General features: G+C 39.9%; 1 protein-coding gene across 9 annotated transcripts in view; it reads right to left on the bottom strand.

Annotated features, from left to right (window-relative positions):
* The window catches only part of COP1 (COP1 E3 ubiquitin ligase), a 132,258-nt gene that overhangs the window by 90,891 nt on the left and 19,665 nt on the right, over positions 1–21,702 (bottom strand). For all 9 annotated transcript variants that reach the window (XR_004842494.1, XM_035898086.1, XM_035898087.1 and 6 more), the window contains 5 exons: positions 15,729–15,788; positions 13,752–13,828; positions 8,669–8,726; positions 4,984–5,098; positions 1,270–1,405 (listed from right to left, as the gene is read on the bottom strand). Coding sequence is in view for 8 of the 9 variants with exons in the window: in XM_035898086.1 (XP_035753979.1) it covers positions 1,270–1,405; positions 4,984–5,098; positions 8,669–8,726; positions 13,752–13,828; positions 15,729–15,788 (446 nt within the window). In the remaining variant the exon portion in view is untranslated. The remainder of the gene's footprint in view (positions 1–1,269; positions 1,406–4,983; positions 5,099–8,668; positions 8,727–13,751; positions 13,829–15,728; positions 15,789–21,702) is intronic.

The following is a 21,702-nucleotide window of genomic DNA, read 5'->3' on the forward strand; positions in this document are numbered from 1 at the left end:
GCTACATATTGCAGTAGTTAAGGAATCAATGCTGCTTTGAAAAAATATGTATTCTACACTACACATGCCTCCATTTCTTCACATTGTGCAAATTTCTTGGGGTCTTTCAACAAACATTCAAGCTGGTCTGTCACTGTCAGAATGGCCCCTTCGTAAGGTATTAGATCAAGACTCAGAAAACCCAAGTTCCATTCATTATGTCATTGTCATGTTTCTTTCAAGACATCAGGCATGGCCATTTCAGATCTCCTGCTCCCCATGTATAAAACAGAGATGATACTTCTTTCCTCCTTCAAAAGGTTGCTGTGAACAATTACATTGAAATTTGTGAAATGTGCCTGTAAGAAGCTAATGGGTCCTTCATACATATGATGCAGAAAAGATTTCCCAATTAACATGTTGCATCATTTTTTCCACCAGCTCCAAGCACATGACCACAGACTAATTAAATTCCCCAGGGTACTCTTCCACAGCTGCTGAAACAGTTTAAGGTTAGGGCTGCTGGCAGGTCCCAAGCTCTTCCTATCCTATGTGCTCTCTTAAGCCTGATGCCCTAAGGGAGCTGGTTCATGGAGCTAAACTAGAAGAAACTAATTCTGTTGAGAAACAGTCAATAGCATTTCACCAGCCTACGTGTCCAAACTGGACCATGGGAGGCCCAGATGAGCTTCAGCAGCAGTGCACAGGACATGACCCCTCCACACGGCAGAGGATACAGAGTTGTGGTTGGCAAGAACAGAGCTGTTGAGTTGCTTTAGCACAACCACCCCCTCAGTAGTGTTTAGCACTGTAAACAGAGCTTCCAACACTCAAGAGTTAAAGCAGTTAAAAGAACTCAGCTATTTAATATTTGCCATCACAACTGGATCCACCAACAATATTTAAAACCATCACAGATTCTTAAAGCTACCAACACCAAGCAAGATGGATGTTTCTTACAATGCTAGAACTGCATGACTTACAATGCAACTATACTAACATGAAGAGGACTGAACCTAGAACAGGCTTCGTGCTTTTATCACAATAGCTCCAGATACTCACTGGCACCTCAAAGGTTCTGCATTTGGTCTTGACCAACAACAATGGGAATGAAAGGTACTACAGTGGTACTGGAGTGCCTTTGCAGATCAAGGACAATCACACATTCACAAAACTATGTTTGGGAAGTGACTGCAGAATGTCATACTTGTACAGACCATAACTTGTTTAATAGGGGTTATTAACTCAGCCTCAGCAGCCTGTACCAGCATGAGATGCGGTGTGTCTTACCTGGATACTATGCTGGAGCCATTGTAGAGGTCACTAGCGTAAGACAGTGTTGCCAGGGGTCGGACAGAATTGTAGCGTGTGAACTTGGATAGACACTCCTGAAACTCATCCAGCTGGCTGGTAGTTCTGCTGTCATCTACGGAGAGGCAGCAGCATCGGGGAGGACAGAAACAGAGTAAGAAGATAAACAAACTCAACAGCAAACAAAAATCAAGATTTATGTCTTCATGTGACGCTACCTCTGCTTGTTATTTGGGGAGGATTCTTGGTCAAGAACAGGTTTTCTCTCCCCAGTAGCATTCCCTGAAGGCAGTATGATTTTTCAGAGCACAAATTAAGTCTTTCCACTGCAACACTGGGTGAACCTGCTGTGCTGAGAATCTGCCCAGAGATCACAAATACAACTTTCCTGGTAGATAAGCTCATTTATTTTATTCAGATTCAGAGCCCATGGGCTGTATAGATTATTAACAGAAAAACTTAAAGCATACTGAAATGCATTGTGAAAAACATATCTATCTTTTTATGGAGGTGAGAGTACATTCCTTTCCTCATACTTTGGTTACAATATGCCTAAATGTCGTGTCAATTACATTGAAAAGACTTTTAGTAAAAAATATTTGTCTTGTTACTACAAAAGCAACAGAGCCTAGGGAGAGTTGTTTCAGGGCTGGAGAAGGAAAACAAGCATGAAATCAGAAGACTATCTGTACTATAAGTTTTGTGAAAATTATGACCTTCAGCAGACAAGGTAAAATTAAGCCAGCTTGAAAAATGATGATAAATATTCTGTGGGAAATGGAACAGTTTGCTACAAAAATTAAAACTAAATTACAGTGTAGATAGCTGAAAGTCATTCCCCGATTCCTCAGTAATTCTGATTTTTCTTGATATGCACTGGATTTTATGCAAAACATTTATAATTTAGTATTTCCTAAATAAGGAAAAATTCCTAACTTATTGCGATGTCAGATGGGCAAGCCAGCCTTCCTAACATGATCACGCATCTGCAGTCAAACATTATGTAGAGCTTTCAGGCTTTGTAACAACCCCAAAAATTTGCAGCAATTCTCCCTTTCCTCCTCTAACACTCCCACATTCACTATGTTATTTTGCACCAGTGCCATCTAAGGGAACTACAGCTATGGCTACTCTTACAGTGCTAACACACAGCACTTCAGTTTACAGGTAGTCCAGTTTGCAAGTGACATTACTGCACACCTTGCCTCCTGTTAAACCACAGCATCCACTGCAGCAGCAGAGAAGCCATACACACGACTCACTGACACGGCTGAGATCAAATTCCACCCACTGTTTAAGTTATCCTTATCTGTTTCCTTGTCAGCAGCAGAAGGAAACTACAAAGCATCACTTATTAGAAAGCTCTGGAAATACTGGGGTGAAAAAATGAAAAGGTTGATCTATAAAAGCAAAATACAGCTGTGATTTCTTGGGGGAAAACAGAGATAATAATTGCTTTCTGCACTCTGGTAATTCCTTGCCATCAGAAATTATTATCTTGCTCTACACTTGTAAGGCATTTTGAAGTGTCCCTTATATGCTATTCAATGTTTGATCATATAAAGGAACAGTGAAGGCTAGTAATTAGCATGTTTAAGAGTACTAGCATATACATTACCCATGTCAGATGGATCAAAAGGGGCAAAATAAATGAAGTACTGCTCCAAATTAAAATCATGAACACCTGACCACTACAGGAAACAGCTTGAGAAGCATGTAAACATCAGTCAGTGCTTTTCAAAGACTGTTTCCTCCTTCAACACTTTGATAGGAACAAATAGCTGTTACTCTTCCATTTCCCTCATTTAGAGATCAAGCACACAGTTCTCCTATAATTTATTCTGTATCTGTGCCTGGAAAACCGAATGTTATTTTTCAAGACATTTTCCCCGTCGAAGTGCAAGGCCATTTCATAATTACAGTTATATTACATTTCTACTCCCTACTACAACAGTCATAGGCACCCTCTTGCAAAAAGCTTTAAATCCACATTAAATCCTATTAAAAATGTGTCAAAAAGCAGGATTAAGAGAAGAAAAATTAATCAAGTATCACAGGTTATCCCTTATTTAGGAAAAAACCTGTACTTGCAAATCCTCCGCTCTTGGTGCAGCTGACATATGAATACAAAAAATAGTTTCATCGCATTCATATTTATAGTTCCAATTATGAAGAAAGATGTCTTCTGGAAGGGAATGCTGGGAAGAGCCCCATTTGTTATCCCTGGTTAATAAGTATTATTTTAACATAAACACAGTTATGCATCACCAAGTTAGCACCACATGAAAACATTTCAGTGTGATCTGTGAAGTACTGTATTCTGCAAAGCACTTGCTAGCACTTCACAGGAAACTGTCTGGTCACATACAACCAACACAGCTTCTCCAATCTTCCAGCTACTGAAGCACCCCCTAAACGTGCTGCATTCCTTGTTAAAATTATTTTGCTGTGCATGATGAGACCAGAGTCAGTCACTGCTCTGAAGTAGATAAAAGATGTAGACATATCTAAGACTGAGGTCCCCTAAAAGATGTTCCAGCCTTTAAACTTAATGCCAACTTATTGTTTTTAAATTATTTTTAAAAGCCCTCATTTTTGTTTAATTTAAAGTGAATAAAACTTAAACTAAATTAATAGAGGAAAAAAAAAAAAAGCAGGGCTTTCTACCCCAGCTCTCTTGCTGATCTCTGTCCCCTGGGGGTTTGGTCCTTGCCTTCCAAGGCTACAAGTAAAAGACACACGGCTGCAGCAGCCTCTGCCTGGTTGCCTCTTGTCCCTAGGGGGGTTCTCCCATCCCTTGAGGGCTGGCTGCTCTCTGCTCCTCACTGCAGTCTGTCAGTCTGCAGCTCACAGCTTGGTGCTGCAAGTCTCTCACCTGCCACAGCCCATTGCCTGAAACTTTTTTCCCCCAAAGCTGGCTTCTTCCCCAGAGGGGCCAGAGAGCAACCCTCCTCAACCTCAAGACATATTCATTTGACCCATTCATTTCTTAAGAGCATCTTGTCATGTAATTAAGAACCATCCATCCACTGGGTAACAATTACTCTAGCTGCTGTCACACCGGTACTCAATTATGAATGAGGCAATCTAGGCAATTGTGAAAACAGCTTCTGATTCTACAAAACAAGCCTTAGATTTAAGGTGTGCCCCATGGGACAACAACGCTGCTGCATACTCAGCTTCTATACTCCAAGCCATTTGTTAACTATGACTCAATCTAGACAACATAAAGGATAACCTCGAAGTGTCCTATTGCATGCTAAATACAGGAGAATTTATCAATTTATGTTTATACCTCTGTGTATTTCAACAGCAATGTTTTTAACTACTGTGTTTATACCACATCTAGTAGAAAGACAACCCAACCACTGCTTTCAAACATTTGCATCTTCAGAACAAGCATCAGTGAAGTTGTTTAGTGTGGGTTATGCCCTTCACAGTACAGGATTACAAAAGCAACACATGTGCCCCTCTGAAGTGACAGGATTAAATTTTCTAAATCTAGCAACATCAAAGATTGGTCAGGAAAAGCAAAACAGGATGGTATCAGTAACACACATAAATATGTATAGCAATATTCCAGTCAGGGAAGAAGTGAAAGCTACTCTCTCAAAAGCAAGCCTTTTCTGAGGTCTAAGCACTGTTAAGAGGTAACTGATGTCAGAAGCCAAACACCACACAAGAGGAACTCACCCGAGACACGTGTCATCCTGGTGGAAAAATAGCACTGCTCTAGGTCCTCAAAGTGAGCTGTGAGCCGCTTGCGTCGTGAGGCTAGTGTGCTGTTATACCACGGCTGCTTTTTGGTCTGAATATAAAAGGGAGGACACTTCAGAAAGGTAAAGACAGGCTTGGGTTTCATTTCAATAGATTTTACCAAATTATAAGCAATTTGTATATTATATACAAAGGGTTAGAAGTGTAAAGTGACAATAAGTTAAGATCTTGCTCACTGTCAACATTCCTAGGGTCCTATTTTAACCTGACAAACAAGAAAAGCCACTTTTTGACAGTTTTTGTTTCCCGAACCTTTGCTAATGTAGCAATTCTGGCCTCTCACATAGGACAGAGAGCAGCAACCTTTGGGGAGTCACATCTTGCATTTATACAGATAGACAGAGGCTAAAGATACCAGAATTCCAGCTTCACAAATCAAACAGACTGTACAACAAATACTTCCTAGATCGCTGGCAGACAGCTCATTAGAAAGAGAAGGTGGTGTTTATTTTAAAGAGTTAGCTACTGAATTATTTCTTTTGGAGCAACTCAGTAACTGTCTGTAAAGCTAAGCAAATAAAGATAGAAGCAGAAGACACCATGAAGTTCAAAGGTTAATTGAAAAGAAGTCCATGAAACTCACCATTAAGGCCATTTCCCAACCTACCCAAACAGTAATAGTGAGAGGCAAAAGCAAAGAACAAACTACATAGGTAAGCTCTCCTTCTGAAGCAAAACAGAAAATGCAGTACTTCTCATTTTAATCACTAGTAAGGAAAAGGAACCAACTCCTCTACTACACAAGAAGCATGAAAAGCAGCTTGCTTTAGTTTATATTTAAGAAGTCTCACATATCACATACTCAAAGCTAATGAGGAAATTTTAAAAGATTTGAGAACCACAAAGCTCCCTAATGAACAACAACCCTTACCACATACAAGGTCCGCAATACCACTCAATGGCACTAACAAAACCCACCCTGCCTACAACTCCCCCTCAATCCACACAGGAGAATGGGCTGCCCTCATTACAGCCATCAAACAAGACAACAAGAACAAACTAAGTTCAGAGCCCACTCAAATTCTGTTTATACCTGTATGAACAGTAATCTAACATTTTAGGGAAAAAATCAAGCCCAAATAAATGAAACCTCCAGACACTGCTTCCCGCGCAAGGCCCCTTGGCTATATGTTACCTGATATTGTGACTCACACTTGCATGTTGACAGCACCTATGGTCTACACAGCTTGTTTCATCTCAAAAGCAACTCAACAACTAGAACACTGGGAAGTATTCCTACCTCCACAGTTTTTAACTGCAATTTTCTAAGACTTCACAGCTTTAAGAAATACTTAATGGAACACTTATATCATCTTCTTATTAATTTTACACACCAGCCTGCAAGGGCTCCAGCCTCTCTCAGCACATCAGGAGTGATTATGACTCAAGACAACTTCAAGCATCGAAGAGCAATCACTTCAGTTTTCAAGTTAAGACGAGCTGCCTGCAACATGATGACCAATATAAGCCAAGCACAAGTCTGATCTGCCAGATAAGCCCAGTCCACACCAAGATGCAGTCAATCACGCTAAGTATTTATCTGCTGTGTGATACACCTGCTGGGTCTCCAGAGGAAGATCCTCCCAGAGCAGCTCTCAGGCTGGTACATGGCGACTCATCTGTGCTGGGAATCAGTCTGCATTAACTCATCTTCATCAGATCCTCCCCAGCTAAGCATTTTAAACTGCTCGTGTTTTACCAAAATATTTATTGAGTTTCTATGAAGCCTGCTCCCTGCCTATTTCTTAAGTAATGCTGGGAACAGGAGGAAAAAAAAAATTAGGGAAAAGAGAAAATATACCTAAGCAATTTTTATTCAACTGCTAAAACTACTATGGTTGTCCTAGTTGAGGACATTAGTTAGAATTGCTCTGTTATCAAGAGTAATTTTACTGGCTGAACTCCATTAGGTGCTCTGAGTCCTCCAGCAACTGTGGAAAAGCTTCAAGTAGCTAAATACTACCTGCAGAATTCCCCAGGGCCTACGCGACTTGTCCACTATTTACTTCTGAAGCTCAGCTTCTGGAAGAAAACCATCCTGTAGCTTTTTGATATAAGTTCTTCCCTAGGAACACGTTCATGAGCAATGAACAAACCAATTATACTGAGAAAGCAAGCTATGCTGTCCATCCTAGCATAACTTCTCACTGCCAGTAGTGCGCAATCTATGATTTTTGCCATGACTGACAACTAGAAAAAAGCACAATTGAATTTATATTCTTAAAACTATTTTTATGATAAAGTCTTGCTGAAATTAGACTATCTTTGAATGAAGTATTAAACTTCAAGAGTTCTTTCATCTCCCCATCCAAACACATATTAAAGTTTAATTCAAAAATTTGCACTAGAGAGTACAGATCTTGCACTCTTGACAACAAAAAAATTGCATTTGAGGACAAAAAAATTATTCTCACACAAATAAGGCTGTCATAGAATGACTAGAAAGTCTAGGTTGTTTGTTTTGTGCACTTACCAGCTATGCTATTAATTTTGTCTTTGAAATAGAAAGAAAGTACTGAGACAAGCAGTGTCAGTGGAGAACAAACACTGTACTGTATCAGAGTCCTGAACATAAGATCTCCACCCACATTTCACTTGCCCTCTGAAGTGAGGTAGAACTACAATTCTTTGTTCAAGCAAATATCTCCCAGACCACAGTAGCAGGAACAACAAGCATTTTTCCACATATTAATAGAAGGAATTTTCTAATTACCTATTAGTCATACAGCTACAAACCCCAAACCCTGCATGCACACATACATGCACATCAGCCCAAAATTCAGGTGTTTTCTTTTTATCAGTTACTCCATCAAATAAGGTCCAACAGCACTTCTGTTAATTTACCAGTTCGATACTGCTGTGTGCCATGGATGGTCCGCCACCACCAGAGAGCACCAAAGGCATGAGCTGGCACATAACCAACAGTCCATCTGTCTAAATCAAAACTGTTTAACCTTTTTGAAGCTGTAAGCTGGTTATCAGTGTCATCTTCCCAGCCCAACTGAATCGCTCTGAACTGCAAGACTATGGCAGTACTGTTTGGCATTTGGAAGGCCCTATGGATCAGACAGTTTGGAGGCTGCCTGCCAAACGGCTTCACTGTATACACAACTTTTTACCCTCTACGTGAATATATAATACAGTTTGTAAGGCCCTAAACAAGGACAAACTACAAAACAGCTATATGTTTGGAGAATGAATGTTTCTTGTTTTGAAAGTCAAGCTTGATCCAAAGGTATCTGAGTCAATGCAAACGATCAGGGATTTACCTCCCTTCCCAAATGCTGCCCACTTTGGAGAAGAGATAAAGAGCAAAAAATATCCCCTCTTCCCTGGAAGAGTCAGCTTTGGGAATAAAGTCAGATGTCTAAATATATGACACCAGATTTCCTGGATGGCATCAGCATGGACACTCACAATCATGCACAGTCATTCCTACAGCTGTAGTCTTGGCTCCGGTTTGCCCACACAGCCAGTTAAAAGCATTTACAAGACTAGAGATGGCCAGTACCCTGGAGATGGATGGAGCTGTGCCTCATCTCTACCCACCCTTCACATTCACTCTCCCGACCCCTGTACACAGACACATGTATTACCTTACCTGAGAACTGCCACTGAAGCCTGGAGGCTGGCTATACTCCGTGGAGTCAATAATACTACTGCAAAACCAAAAGAAACAGTCTGTTTAAATCACTGTAAAACCATCCTGTATCATTTTTAACCTGTTTGCTATTCCCCCCTTTACATCCTGCAGCATACTTGCCTTTAAAATTCATTTTACAGACAGTGAACACAAGGTTATTTGTTGTTTGGGGGGTTGGGAGAGATTTTTTTTTTTTTTAAATACAGGGATCTCCTAGAGTAGAACACTGTCACACTCAATTTTGTGTAGTGCAATCTAATGATTTCTAATTAGAATGCAAAAGCATATCTTTTGTATGAAATATGCAGGATAAGACATTCTGAAGATAACATGCTACCACTGGTTTTCAGTTTGTTTCAAAAAAAGAGAGGTTTAATGCTGTGGCATTTGAAACAGCACTGTTAAGAGAAAAGCTAGAGAAATCAAGTTTCAGAGAGATGCTAGCATTCCAGACACACAAAGGAGACACAAGCAATGAAATACAGAAATAAACTTAAAAAAAGAATACTAACAGCCAAGATTACTCTTATTAGACAATGCTATACCATATATAGCTATAATGACACAACATACCTTAAATCACTGTTTTCAAAACATAGCATACATATGCAAACTCAAGAGATTTAACTTTCAGAACTGCAAAAGGATCTACTGACATAAGCAGAGAACAGGTGGTTCAGTATTCTTGCACATATGGGCAAAATATTTAACTCTCACAGAGTCACCAGAGCCAGATTAAAGCACCCTTACCACTCAAAAATTTAAAATACTTTTAGAACAAGTAAAGGCTAGTACACAAGAACACCATTTCATTAATTACAGAGAACACATTACAAATATCACCATGATTTGTTTCCAAAAATCTTTATAACTCGCTTCTGCTACGTCATTTGGCTTGGACAGAAAAGAAACTATCTGGGTTCACTATTCTTAGTCTTACTTACAAGTTAACCTTAGATTTAAGCATTGCTTTGGAAACCTGAAGGTTTCTTTAAAAAGCTGCTAGGACACACCTGGATTTGTAAAAGATGATTGTACCTATTGATGTTTATGTAACAGCTGCCAAAACTGATACACAGACTTGACATCCTTGGTCATAAAACAAGTGGTTTGGCTGAAACACCAGTCAGGGTACCCGCAAGTCTAGAATGATGAAGCAGTGGTACTAGCGCTTAAAAATTTCTCTGAACATTTTAAAGCTCCCCTGGAGGTGAAGGGAAGCAGAAACAGAATGTGAGAGATGATTTTAAAGTCTCAGTAATGGTTAACTTGTAAGACGAGATTGATTGGGCTTCTGTTACAGGCAAGACAAAAGCTGCAAACCAAGAAAATCCGAGGGATAAAAAATCCTTATTTGCTGCGAGCTATTGCAAGGGAGAAAACAGCAGAGCTGTTTCAGGCATGGTTGGGGACAATGAACTTTAAATTAGAATGTGGCCACATGAAATAATGAAACACATACAGCAGATCCTGCCAGGAACAGCATGAATAAGAAGCTCGGCTGGAAAGCAATGAAAAGGTACTCCACTCTGAGACAGGTATAGTGGCAATTAACAGCAAAACACACAGAATTATAGCGTCTGGTCTCGTTTTGCTGCAGGTTGTCTGGTGATGTAAAGCCTTCAAAAGTGCAGACGTCATGTCCCTAACCAGAATACAAATTCAAAGTAATTTCTGTGTGGTGCCTGTGGCTGAGTTAACTGGCATATGCTTGAATGTTTTTCCTTTTAAAAACAGGAAGCAAATAATCAGAAAATTACAGAAGTTCCCTCCAAATTCTTTTTAAAAGCCGTAACATTAGGTTCAATTAGGAAATTCAGCCACACTAACACGACATATTTAAAAACCTGGAACAACAACAACACAGCAACCTGCAGTCTGTAAGTCCCATTTGTTATACCCTTATGGGGGTGGGAGGGAGTAATTAGAACAAATGGAGGGGAAGGAGATCAGGATTTCAATAACTGAATCAGAGTTACCAGGCAACTAATTTTTAGATCAGAATCTTTCCCCAGAAACTCTTTTCAGAGTGATAGTTTGTTATTTGCTATTACTGCCTGAATATGTAGTCACAGAGAAGTTGCTTATTTGTATCTCCTGTTTGCACCATTTACTGATAGCAAAAATAGCATGCACGCCTGTTCAGAAAAACCCTACACAGAACTATTTGTTCTTTTCCCTTATTCTTCCCCTCTTGTTCTCTATTAGTATAGAAGCCCAGCAATCTGCAATGCCGTAAACAAGTGCTGTGCTATTACCCAATTTAATATTTCATCATACCCTGTACAAGCATAAGAGAGAACACGTGTTTCTTGAAGCCAAGAACATATTGAACATGATAGCCGTACTTGTTTTTTTGTTAAAGAACTTATAAAGGAAGATGGGGGAGGCATAGTAATTTCACAGTTTGAAGATGTTATGAGTGTGGGGGGAAAAAGCTACAAACAATGAAAAGAAATACAGTGTTAATGAAGCAAGCCTGTGATTTAGAGGAAGTAAATGAATAAGCACAAGTCACTAGAGATGAGATAAAACCAAATTCCAAAGAACTCTCTTTCCTTGAACTTTCAATTCAAAGGTTAGAGACATTTTCTTCATCTCAGCACGGGTCTATGATAACCTTGTACTATTTATAAGACATGAGTAGAATTTTACACAATTAAATTTCATTAGCAGGGAGTTCAGCATGTTAACAAGTTATATTCCAGTTTAAATATACCGCTTAAATACCCTGATAAGTTAAAAAAGTGTCTGCAAGTTTCATAACATTTTAACATGGAAGTGAAGCCAGCGCAAACTATATTTGTATTTCATTCTTACTGGTTCACAGCATCTCTAAAATGCAGTTTGGAAATGAAGTATTTCCATTAACATAGAACTGAAAAAAAATCAGCACATTTTAAAGCTCCTATCAGTTGTTCTGCAGCATTCTTTCCAAGGAGGAATCAAAGTTACAGTTCGTGGAATACTCTCCAAAATTCACATTTAATGTTGAAAAGAAAACAAATTTCAAGTGGTAGACCTTTCTGGAATCTGAGTTCTGGTATTCAGACCAGTTCAATTACTTTAATTTCACAAAACTGTGAGGATAGGGCAGGGACAGAAGTTACAAGAGCGCAGCAACAACTGCCGCCTGTTCAGGCACCTCGCATACTATTTTCTCTTCAACCACTCAAGACTACCTACTTCTTAATGCAGGAATGTCACTGAGAAACAGAACAGGGGTCTTAAGCCAAGAGAAAAAGGCAACCCCACAACCTCTAAACATCCTATTGTATCACACCCCTGGCATGCTGTACCAGAGGAAAAACCCTCTTGGGTGAAGCCACAGCCAAGATGGAACCAGACAAGCATAAGAGGATCAAACAAGAAAAACAGCCCATGGTCTCTGCACCTGCCATAGTCTAACCCACTGCCATCTCCCCAGCAGACCTCAGATTAATCATATCAATGGAAAGTCACCAAAATATTTTGGACACTATCTTACATCTTCAAAAGCAAGAACTGAGAATGATTGACCCTAGGACATGAAATAAACAGGCATAAAGGAATAAGAAGAAATTCTCAGTAGACTGACACCAGGGTAGGCCTCGCACAAAACATTTTTTTCCCCCCCAGCTCTTTCACCAAAACTCTGAGGCTTAAAGTGTTATTTCAGCTTTGAACAAATAAAGAAGTTCTTTGGGAGGTTTTTTGTTAGCTTGGCTCAAGTAATAGAGATACATTTCCTCCATAAGTACAGTCTTCTGTTAAAAAGAGACGGGTTCCTAGGCCTGAGGGTGTTCAACATATAACAAATTCAGCCCAATCAGTGCTCAAGTTTTCCCCAAGCAGCAGTACCATGAAGCAAACAACAAGCAATCTATTTAATAGCCAATAATGAAAACTAGTAGAACCTGACAAGAATCTCATCAGCTTCACAACTGCTGCTTGGTAAAACAGCAATAAACCACATCAAACACACACCTGCACCCAAAAATCAGGTAAGCAGCAAAGGGTAGAATAACACTGTTATCCATCTTGGCCACATTCCTGTCCTTTCCCCCCAGGGCCAACCACAGTTTCATAGAAATATGAGAGATTCTGGTGTCTGTGTCCATAAATAGCACCCTGGTAAGAATTCCCAGCCAATATTGCTAGGCTGCTTACCAGAGCACTGTATCTAACTCTCTGTAGCGGAGGAAATCTGATCATTTTTTCTTGCTTACTTCTGGGCTATTAGGTTTCGAGCTGCTAATTGCAGAAAAGGTACTCGTACAATTTTGTAACAGAATTCAACAGTTTAGAGAGCTCTACTATTAGGAAAATACACTGGGGAGAGGGAGGAGAGATGACAGTTTAACAATATAACTTGGCCCTGTGAAATCAGAGCCTTCTTACAACCAAAACCCACTCCTATAAAGAAGTAGAGCACTTCAAACCCTGGCACATGCAACTTGGACACAAGAAGCATCTGCAATTTTATCATCAAGAAACCAGACAATGCAATATTCCAGACAAAAATCCACATTGCAATTACATTATTAGAAAGGCATTTCATTAAATCAAAACAGACAGCAGATAAACAGAATCAATAGGCTGTATATTTTACTTTTTGATGCTGTGAGCCCGTACCTTTAGCTATTCACGCTAAGTGGGGAAAGCCAGAGGACACCAATGTCATACAAAATTAAGACCTTTCATATGCCAAGCAGAACTGCATAACATTCAGAAAAGGTAGCATGTGTTTAACAGTAATATATCATACCATAGCAAAGGCTTATGACTCAAGTTAACTAATCCACACTACATTTAAAACCATCAGCTTTCCACAGCATCTGGTTTAGAATAGACTTTTCATTCAGCTGCAGACTCTGATGGCTTTTTCTTCACTGCTTTGTTCACATAAAAGTTTACACCAATCAAAAACAGAACAGGAAACTATTGTACAGTACTCAAAAACTAGTTTTGCTTGTATTTTGGGCATGGCACAGAGAGGACTAGCAAGTACAGTGCAATATGTACAGCTTGAAATCCAAGTTCTGAGTTGCAAGCTCCATACCTGTGTGAAGGTGAGGGAGCCTCGAACTGCGGCACTGTACTGTCCTCACTGACTGGGGAGTACAAGCCACTCATTTCCTGAAACAGAAAGCCATATTACAGCAAAGCTGACAAAACATGAATAGTAGACGCTGCCTAATATGTAGCGTTCACATAGTAATTTTTTGTTTTTCCAAGCAGATAACCTACTGTATCTACATTATTCAACCCTCACCTAGAAGACTTTACTATACCTGAAGAAACATTGATTTTCTTAGATTTTCTTTTTTCAATTATCATTCCAACTGGGTTTCAGAAATCCTACAACTACAGTCCTTTTTGCCCCAAAATAGGCAGTTCTGGAATTTATACTCCAAAAATCAATGGATTTGGTTACCATCCAATTTTGTCTAACCCAGCACTTCCCCTACACATGGCAGAACAAGGAAGCTGTAACTGCAGTTTTGAGATACATGCAAAACTCCTCCAGTAGCCTTCACAGCTGGAAAGTAATACTGGATATGGGTCGTGGCAAGAACTGCCACAAGACAAGCGGGCAAAGATGGTATCGTGCCCCAGACTTAAAAGAGATCTATCAGTCTTCTGTGGGGCAAGCGCACAAGAGACAAACTTTGCACATAAACTTGGCTTTGTCACTGCCAGACTAAGTCACTGCTGTGTACCCAGTATGAGACTGTACCTTTCATCTGTTTGAAAAATGGAAGCTATGCAGGATGCTGCAGCTCATTAGTTAGGGGGCAAAGTGTTCCTGGACAACATTACTGATGCTTTTCAGATTCCCACTAGGTGCCCATTAGTTGTTAGGTAGAAAGTAGGATATTTGTGACAAGAGAGATCCCAAGCTTTAGAGGTCAGAACCAAGGTCACTATCACACACCAGATACATACCCCAGCTGCAGTCCACTGAAGTGCCTGATTAAAGAGCAGAAAAGCAGGTAGCTAGTCTTCGAGGGATCCCGCAGCTTTGGGAATAGCTTCTCCTAGATCTGAAGACCTATTTTACCAGTCTCAAGGAAACATGCTACAGTATATTTATTTCCCAAGAGCTGAGAAACATTTAGAGAAATAGGTCTGAAAAATGCTGTTACCTACCAAGTTATTTGCATAGCTATCAGCTGAAGAGAAGTTTCTGCATTTGTCAGTTCTATTTATATTTTGATAATTCATCAGCACGTGTGTAAATTGGAAGTGAAAAAAATCTAAAGGGCTTTTGGGCCGTGGTTGGGAGCTTGTGCTGACTGCTCAAGACGAGCAAGAAGAGAGAAGCAGACCTGCAAACTGATTCCCAAGAAGCTTTAAGGGAATGCTATATTGAGAGATGGCAGTCTTCTGCATTCCTGAAACATCAGTTTCCTTTTCCAAGATCAAAACACTAGAATGATTAGAGGAAAGGACCAAGGAGGAACCTAAGGACAGAAGGGTTGAGCTGATGGGTTTACAAATATATGGAGAATAATTCTTAACAAAAATCTCCATCATTAAGGAATTAAGAGAATTATATAAAGAGGTAGCAGATTGCTTCTGTTTCGACACACAGCAGGAGCTGGTTCTGCTCCTACCCAGCCTCTGCACTACAGCTCTCTTCTGCGCCCCCCAATACCTCTCCATTTTAAGAGTGGCATGCTGCTAAGATTTAAACAGCCTGTGCAAATAGCCAGAACACTGTAACGTACAAAAATCGTAAGTTATGATCAATATACTGGCTGTTGATTTCTAGCAATTATTCTAAAATACTTACTACCAACACAAAGAAATTGATACGATTACATAAGAGCTAGGTTTCAATGAAGCCTCCTCTCACCAACCTGCAGCTTGCACACATCAACTAAATGAACAAATTAAAGAAAGAGCATCATCTGTTCATTCCCCCATTACTGACTCAAATGCCATAAATTTAACACAGCAGCCCCACAGCAAGGCAGACAGCTTGATGAAAATGAAAAATTGCCAGAGTCAGAACAATGTCTGGGCACCTCACCTCTACTCGTTTAATATCTTCTTCCAGAACACTTAGCTCCTTCTGGATCTGCTCCAGTTGCTGTGGATAAGAGAATGGGAGAAGTCTAAATCAATCTGCACTGCACCACCAAGATAAATTACTATCTTTTCAGAGAGGAACCTGAACTATCTTAACTGGCGTGCTACATGATTCAAGTTACTAGGCAGGAAGTTCATATGCATAGATTAACTTAAGTGTGCACACAAAACATATTGAAGATGAAGTTATTGTGAAACAGTACAAAACATAAGCATGAGGTACTTTGATATCAACCACAGAAACCCACATTATTCAAACAAATACTTTTACACTCCTTTAACATCTTCCATGCAAGGTGGAACTGGTTTACAAACACTGATCATAATTAGAATAAACCACCACAAACAAGGTGATCATTCCACCCTTCAACAAAATACAAAATGCTTCACTAAAAGCCGTTATGAGTATTTTTCTTGATAGCAGTTTACCTGCTAATTGCCAATGTAAACTTACTATTTACTATATTTTCAGATTGGCAAAAAACCCACCTATTGTGACCACTGAGAGATTTGCTCCTGGCACCAAGCAAGGGCCACGTGGCATTTCTTTCAAAGGTGTGATACTTACCTTGGATTGCACCTTAACCTCCAGTCAATCTGAGGGCTATCCCTGAAAGGGTCAGAAGCAGACTCCCCTTCCAACCAGACAACATCCCCTTTCCCTTCTTTGCCTCACATGTAATATTTTTCAGGTTTTTGCAGTTACTTTTCAGTCAGTCAGTAACATGGCTTCACTCATCTCTAGCAACTGTGAAGCCACAGACTTGGTGACTGTTTATCCCTAAGCAAGAGCACCATCTGCTTACCAACTCTAATTCCCACCCTCATTCAGCAGGCACATCCCAAACAAACACTCACACAGCCTACACCCAGCCTTGCAAGACTTGAACACATGCAGTTCTCTAGGTGAGGGCTCCGAGTCTGAACCTAAACAGGCAAAATCCAGCTCCAATTCAAGTCTGGTTCACTAAGATGCACACATCTAATGAATAAATTGAGAACTGGAAGCCCACCTGACTCTCCGCAACTCACAATAAAAGTCTACAGACAACTAGCACTGTGGCATTCAACCAGAAGCTGTTACCAAGTTGACAAGTCCACTGGAAGCTTATCAAGCACAACACATTCTCTAAAGGCCAGGCAAATTTTTGTCATTTTGAATTTATAAGGGAATATCAAATTGCCTAAATCCAAAGTTATGAGTATTGCAAGACATATTATGCTTAGTATGACATATTCCGAAGAACACTTGGCAAGCTACTCCCAAAGACTTACTCACTCGAGTACTTAAGCTTGATCCTTTAAGTGGCGGAAAGGTTTGCTTTAACAAAAACACACCCACCACTTAAGCCCGCACTATTGATCAGTATTCCAAATATCTGTTTGCTCTGCATTTGATAGTCCACTATTTTAATTTACCTTTTCAACATTAAAAAAGCTCTGTCCCTGAAGACAGGAGAGGGAAGGACTGCTGGGTCCACACCTACTTCTAACATGGCTTCTTCCTCCTTGGAATGAGATGACATTGTATTTATACCCTAATCTCTCTACTCTGAAGATTTCAGTTTATATTTAGCTTCAGTCACAGATAGCACAAGTTTAATGGTTTAAAACTAGACCGCCACAGATAATTTATAAGCCACTACACCATAACAGAAAATTCCATTTTCACTTGTGAAACCTACAGCAAGAATAGCAGGTGGTGCTATAGCTCCAAGATTAGTAGTAAAGTTAAGTGACGCTTGCACAGCACGGGTCCTGCCTGTACTTAGCTCTAGCAGACAAATACCCTTAGTCCCCCACTTTCATAAATCCCATTTAAAAAGAAGTTACAAAAACACTTAGAAGTTCCAAAATTACAGCAAGGAAATCAGCTATTCTACAATGTACTGGCTCACAGCCAAACTGGACAACTGAAAAATAATTGACGGTTGTTGCCACCGCATAAACAGGAGACCTTTTTATAGAACAAGAACAGAGACTTCTTTTTATTGGCCAGCTTTTATTAACTATTGCACAGAGTTGAAAGTACGACACCTGAGACTTCATTTACTAATTTTTCCTTCATTACATTAAGGCAAGCAATCTGAACCTACCACAAACTTACCCAATAGTGACAAGTCTAAAAACTAGATTAGATAAATATGTTTCATGCTTATTTTAGGAAAAGTCTTCTCATACTGTCAGCATCAAATGCATTACTAATGCCCACATTGAGATTTTTTTTTTTTGGTAGGTTGGCTCAGGTGTTTCATGGTTTAGCTTTAATCTATCAAAGACCTTAAATCAGTCCACATTCATTCGAATTAAACTCTGAAGAATGAGACTACTGATTTATAATTGCCAGCCATTGATGGACATTGAAGGAAAGCTAAATGAATTATAGTCCCTGCAGTATATCCAGATTTATGGGCCCTTAATTTAATTTTCACTATGTTGGGCACAGAAAGCAAGCCAAGTCCTGTCCCAATGATGGGCAGAATCACGCCTGTCAAACTTCAGATTAAATCAGCAAAAGCACTTAGAATGAACACTAAAATATATGCTAAAATAGAAGCACATACTATAAACTCTCTTCTCACACAGATGCTTTCCTAGAACTGAAAGGGCCAACATGGACAAAGAGGTTTCAGTTCAGCCGTTAAACCTCATCTTTTCAACTCCACTGAATGAACTACAAGAAGTAGGTGTACTGGTCTGATCAAGTTACACAAATACACACATACAAAAGAAAAAAGATGACCTCAAAATAGCCTATGTTTCTTATAACCCGTGGCAAAGGGATTTCAGAACATACAACTCAAGAACTAATGGACTGGAAAGATCTTCTCTTATATCAAGGAGCTGCATGTCAATTAAAAAAAACCAAGCCAAGGGCACAACTCAGAGCTAGCCTCACCTAAGCAAAACTTCAAGGACAAACAAGCTTACATAGTGAATGAGCTGCACACTACTCTCATGTGACTAGGCAACTGACCCCCACATCACAACTAGCCCTTGTAAATGCTTCCAGTAAAGGCAGGTGAACATCTCCCTTTGCAGTTCAGTCTTTTCAGACATGGCTGAAGGATTCAAGAATATATGGCATGATCACTGGCAATGTTCTTGTTCAAACGCACAGACTAGCAGCACCAGGTCAAAACAATGTTTGGAAGCAATGTCCAAGAAGAAAAACTTACACTCAGCAGTTACCAGAGAAGGTACCACAGCAGGAAACACAGGCTCTTGTGTTGTTCTTTTTAGGTAACCTTTCAGATAGATCCAAACCCCTTTCACATCCACGAGGCAGCCAGTCACCTCCAAAACCCTCTGGTTTGAGTCTGAAGCTGCCTAGACATATGTACAGAGAGTTCTCTAAAGACAAGTCTCAGCCCTGGACTATGCAGATGAAAGGAACCCCCCTGGTTAGAGCTGCTCAGAGATAGACACACCACTATGCTACTGAACTACCACATAAGATTCTTGGGTGGAAATACTAATTTGAACTTGCACAACACTAAACACCAGGTGATGGGCAGAGTTTTATTTCAGCTGGCTATCTACTAACAAGCGTAGCTGGGCACAGTGCTGAGTTTTCCTCCTCGGTCTTCCTGTTTTTCCTGGACAGAGCGCCCCTCTGGAAGCAGCAACTTCATCCTTTGCACAGCACAGGCAGCAAGCGGTCCTGACTGGGTCTCCTGGGGCCAGTTTTAATGTTTACAAAAAAAGCTCAGCAGAGCCTCCCAGTGCCACAGAGACAGCCTAGAACAACGCATTAGGAAGAGAGTCATACACCCTTGACCAACTCTTTCCAATTCTAGTAAAATTGCAAGAACAGCAGAAGTTATTTTCTACAGAAATACTGTAGAATGACTAACACAATTCTCACCAAGCAGTTTAAACAGAACATCTGGATTCACACTGTTTAAAGCTCACAAGCCTTATGTTCAGTCAAACGCCTTCAAGGCTTCAAACCAAAACCTTCGTAAATTCAGCATAACATACATTATAGATCAAGACAAAAGGACAGACCACTACCAGAGGAAGCATCATTTTTCCCTGCTAACACACATAGGCATTCCAGCAACGAGGACAGGGTGAAAACTAGCATCTGTCCAGCTGAGGAGGATAAATCAGGTTGTCTTCGTAGATAATCCATTCGTTCTATCCCACAACTTCATCCACCATGATCTCTTCCTATTTCTTGCTCTTCCATCAACTAGTGCTCTAACAAACTCAAGTATCAACAGACGAAGCTTGCTGAAGGTACATGGTGAAATTAATTTCCTCCCATAAAACTCAATACTTCAACAACAAATAAGATCAATTTCTCTCTCTGGAAACCATTTGGAAGTCTTGTCTGTCTCAGGGTTTTCCTTTCTATATTGCTTCCAATACAGAGCCTGTTATACAGGGCAACTATGGCAAGGAAGTAATCTTCAGAGTTTACAGAAATTTTAGCCTTTTAAATTAATTGCAAATCTCACTTATTCTGACATCAAATTTCATTTGTTAATACTTCACTGTTAAGAAGTCTTTGCACAAGTGGAAAAAGATGCACAGTTTCTTTTGGTATAAAGACAAGAAGAACACCTGAGCCTCCACCAATTACTTTCATTGGTGAAACATGGCATCCAAGCCTTTTGACACATGGGCAGCCCACCTATAACAGACTTATCTACAGGGAATATTACTTCTCTGATCAGTACTTCCTTCAAATGGTAAGTGTTTCCTCTTAACTGGGGAAGAGCTAACAAAGGTTTGAGAACAAGACCCTGGTTGAGTTGTTCAGCACACGCTTCCTGAGAGGAGAGGGAAGGAGATGCCTTGCTGCTCAAAAATACATTTCATACCTTGAATTTTCCTCCCCCTCATTTACATCCTCCAATTTGGGTTGCAGAAGTAATGCTTTGAAGGCTCACTGATAGGCTTTCTGATGGAAAAGTGTCACAAAAGATAGATATCTGGGGCAGTGAACAAAGCTGTCGAAACATTTAGATTAGTTGCTTTAGAGTTTAATACATCACTGTACATGCTACTTAGCTCCTAATACTAGGTTGCCCCCTCTTTTTCTTTGGAAAGACCTCTCCACTGCAGCACAATCAGCTATTATATACTGATTTTTATATGATAATCTCTAGCTTGCTGCTCATATAGTAGCTGTATCCTTGGCTTATTATCACTGCAGTCAGCACTCACATCTCTCATTGAGTAGCTTAGAAATGCAAATAGATTTAAAATACCAGTTATTTAAGTGCAGTGAGTAGGAAAGAGATTACTATAGCTATAAATTCACCTCAGGAGTCCTGGAATGTAATCAAGACTATATGACAACATAAGAGCATGACTGATTTCTAGTTCTGTCACCTCCTCTTGCTTACTCATTAGTTCATCCATGTGTGTATGCGCAGAACAATAAGACTTGACAGGTGAAGTGATTAACACACGGTAATGACATCCCTGGAGAATTCATGCTTATAATTCCCTGCAATTATCCCACAATAACTAATAACTCCTCTTATTTTTAGTATTTAACATGCTCACAATATGGAGTAAGTGAAGACAGCTGGATAGATACATGCATTTGAGGCTGAAAAGAATGATGATGATTCTGAAATGCTGAGCAGGCACTCAGTGCCACAAACCTGAGACATTTCAGGATTAATTCTCTGTCCCAGGGTGCCTACCATCTAAAAAGAGCTGCCGTGCATTAGCAGACATGAAAGAGGTCTTGTTAGCTAGGAAAGACTTAATGTGACATTATTAGAAATAAAAAGCCTGCAAAACATAAAAATGAAGTGACAGCTGCCAAAAGAAACATGAATGCATCTGGCAAATATCATCTTTATGTTGTAGAACTTTATCTGTGATACTAATCATTAAGCTCAGTATTCTCCTTCAGTAAGCAATGGGGCTACTTCACAGAAATAGCAAAC

Source organism: Egretta garzetta, unplaced genomic scaffold (assembly GCF_000687185.1).
Source record: "Egretta garzetta isolate BGI_Z169 unplaced genomic scaffold, ASM68718v1 scaffold187, whole genome shotgun sequence".
Classification (NCBI taxonomy): domain Eukaryota; kingdom Metazoa; phylum Chordata; class Aves; order Pelecaniformes; family Ardeidae; genus Egretta; species Egretta garzetta.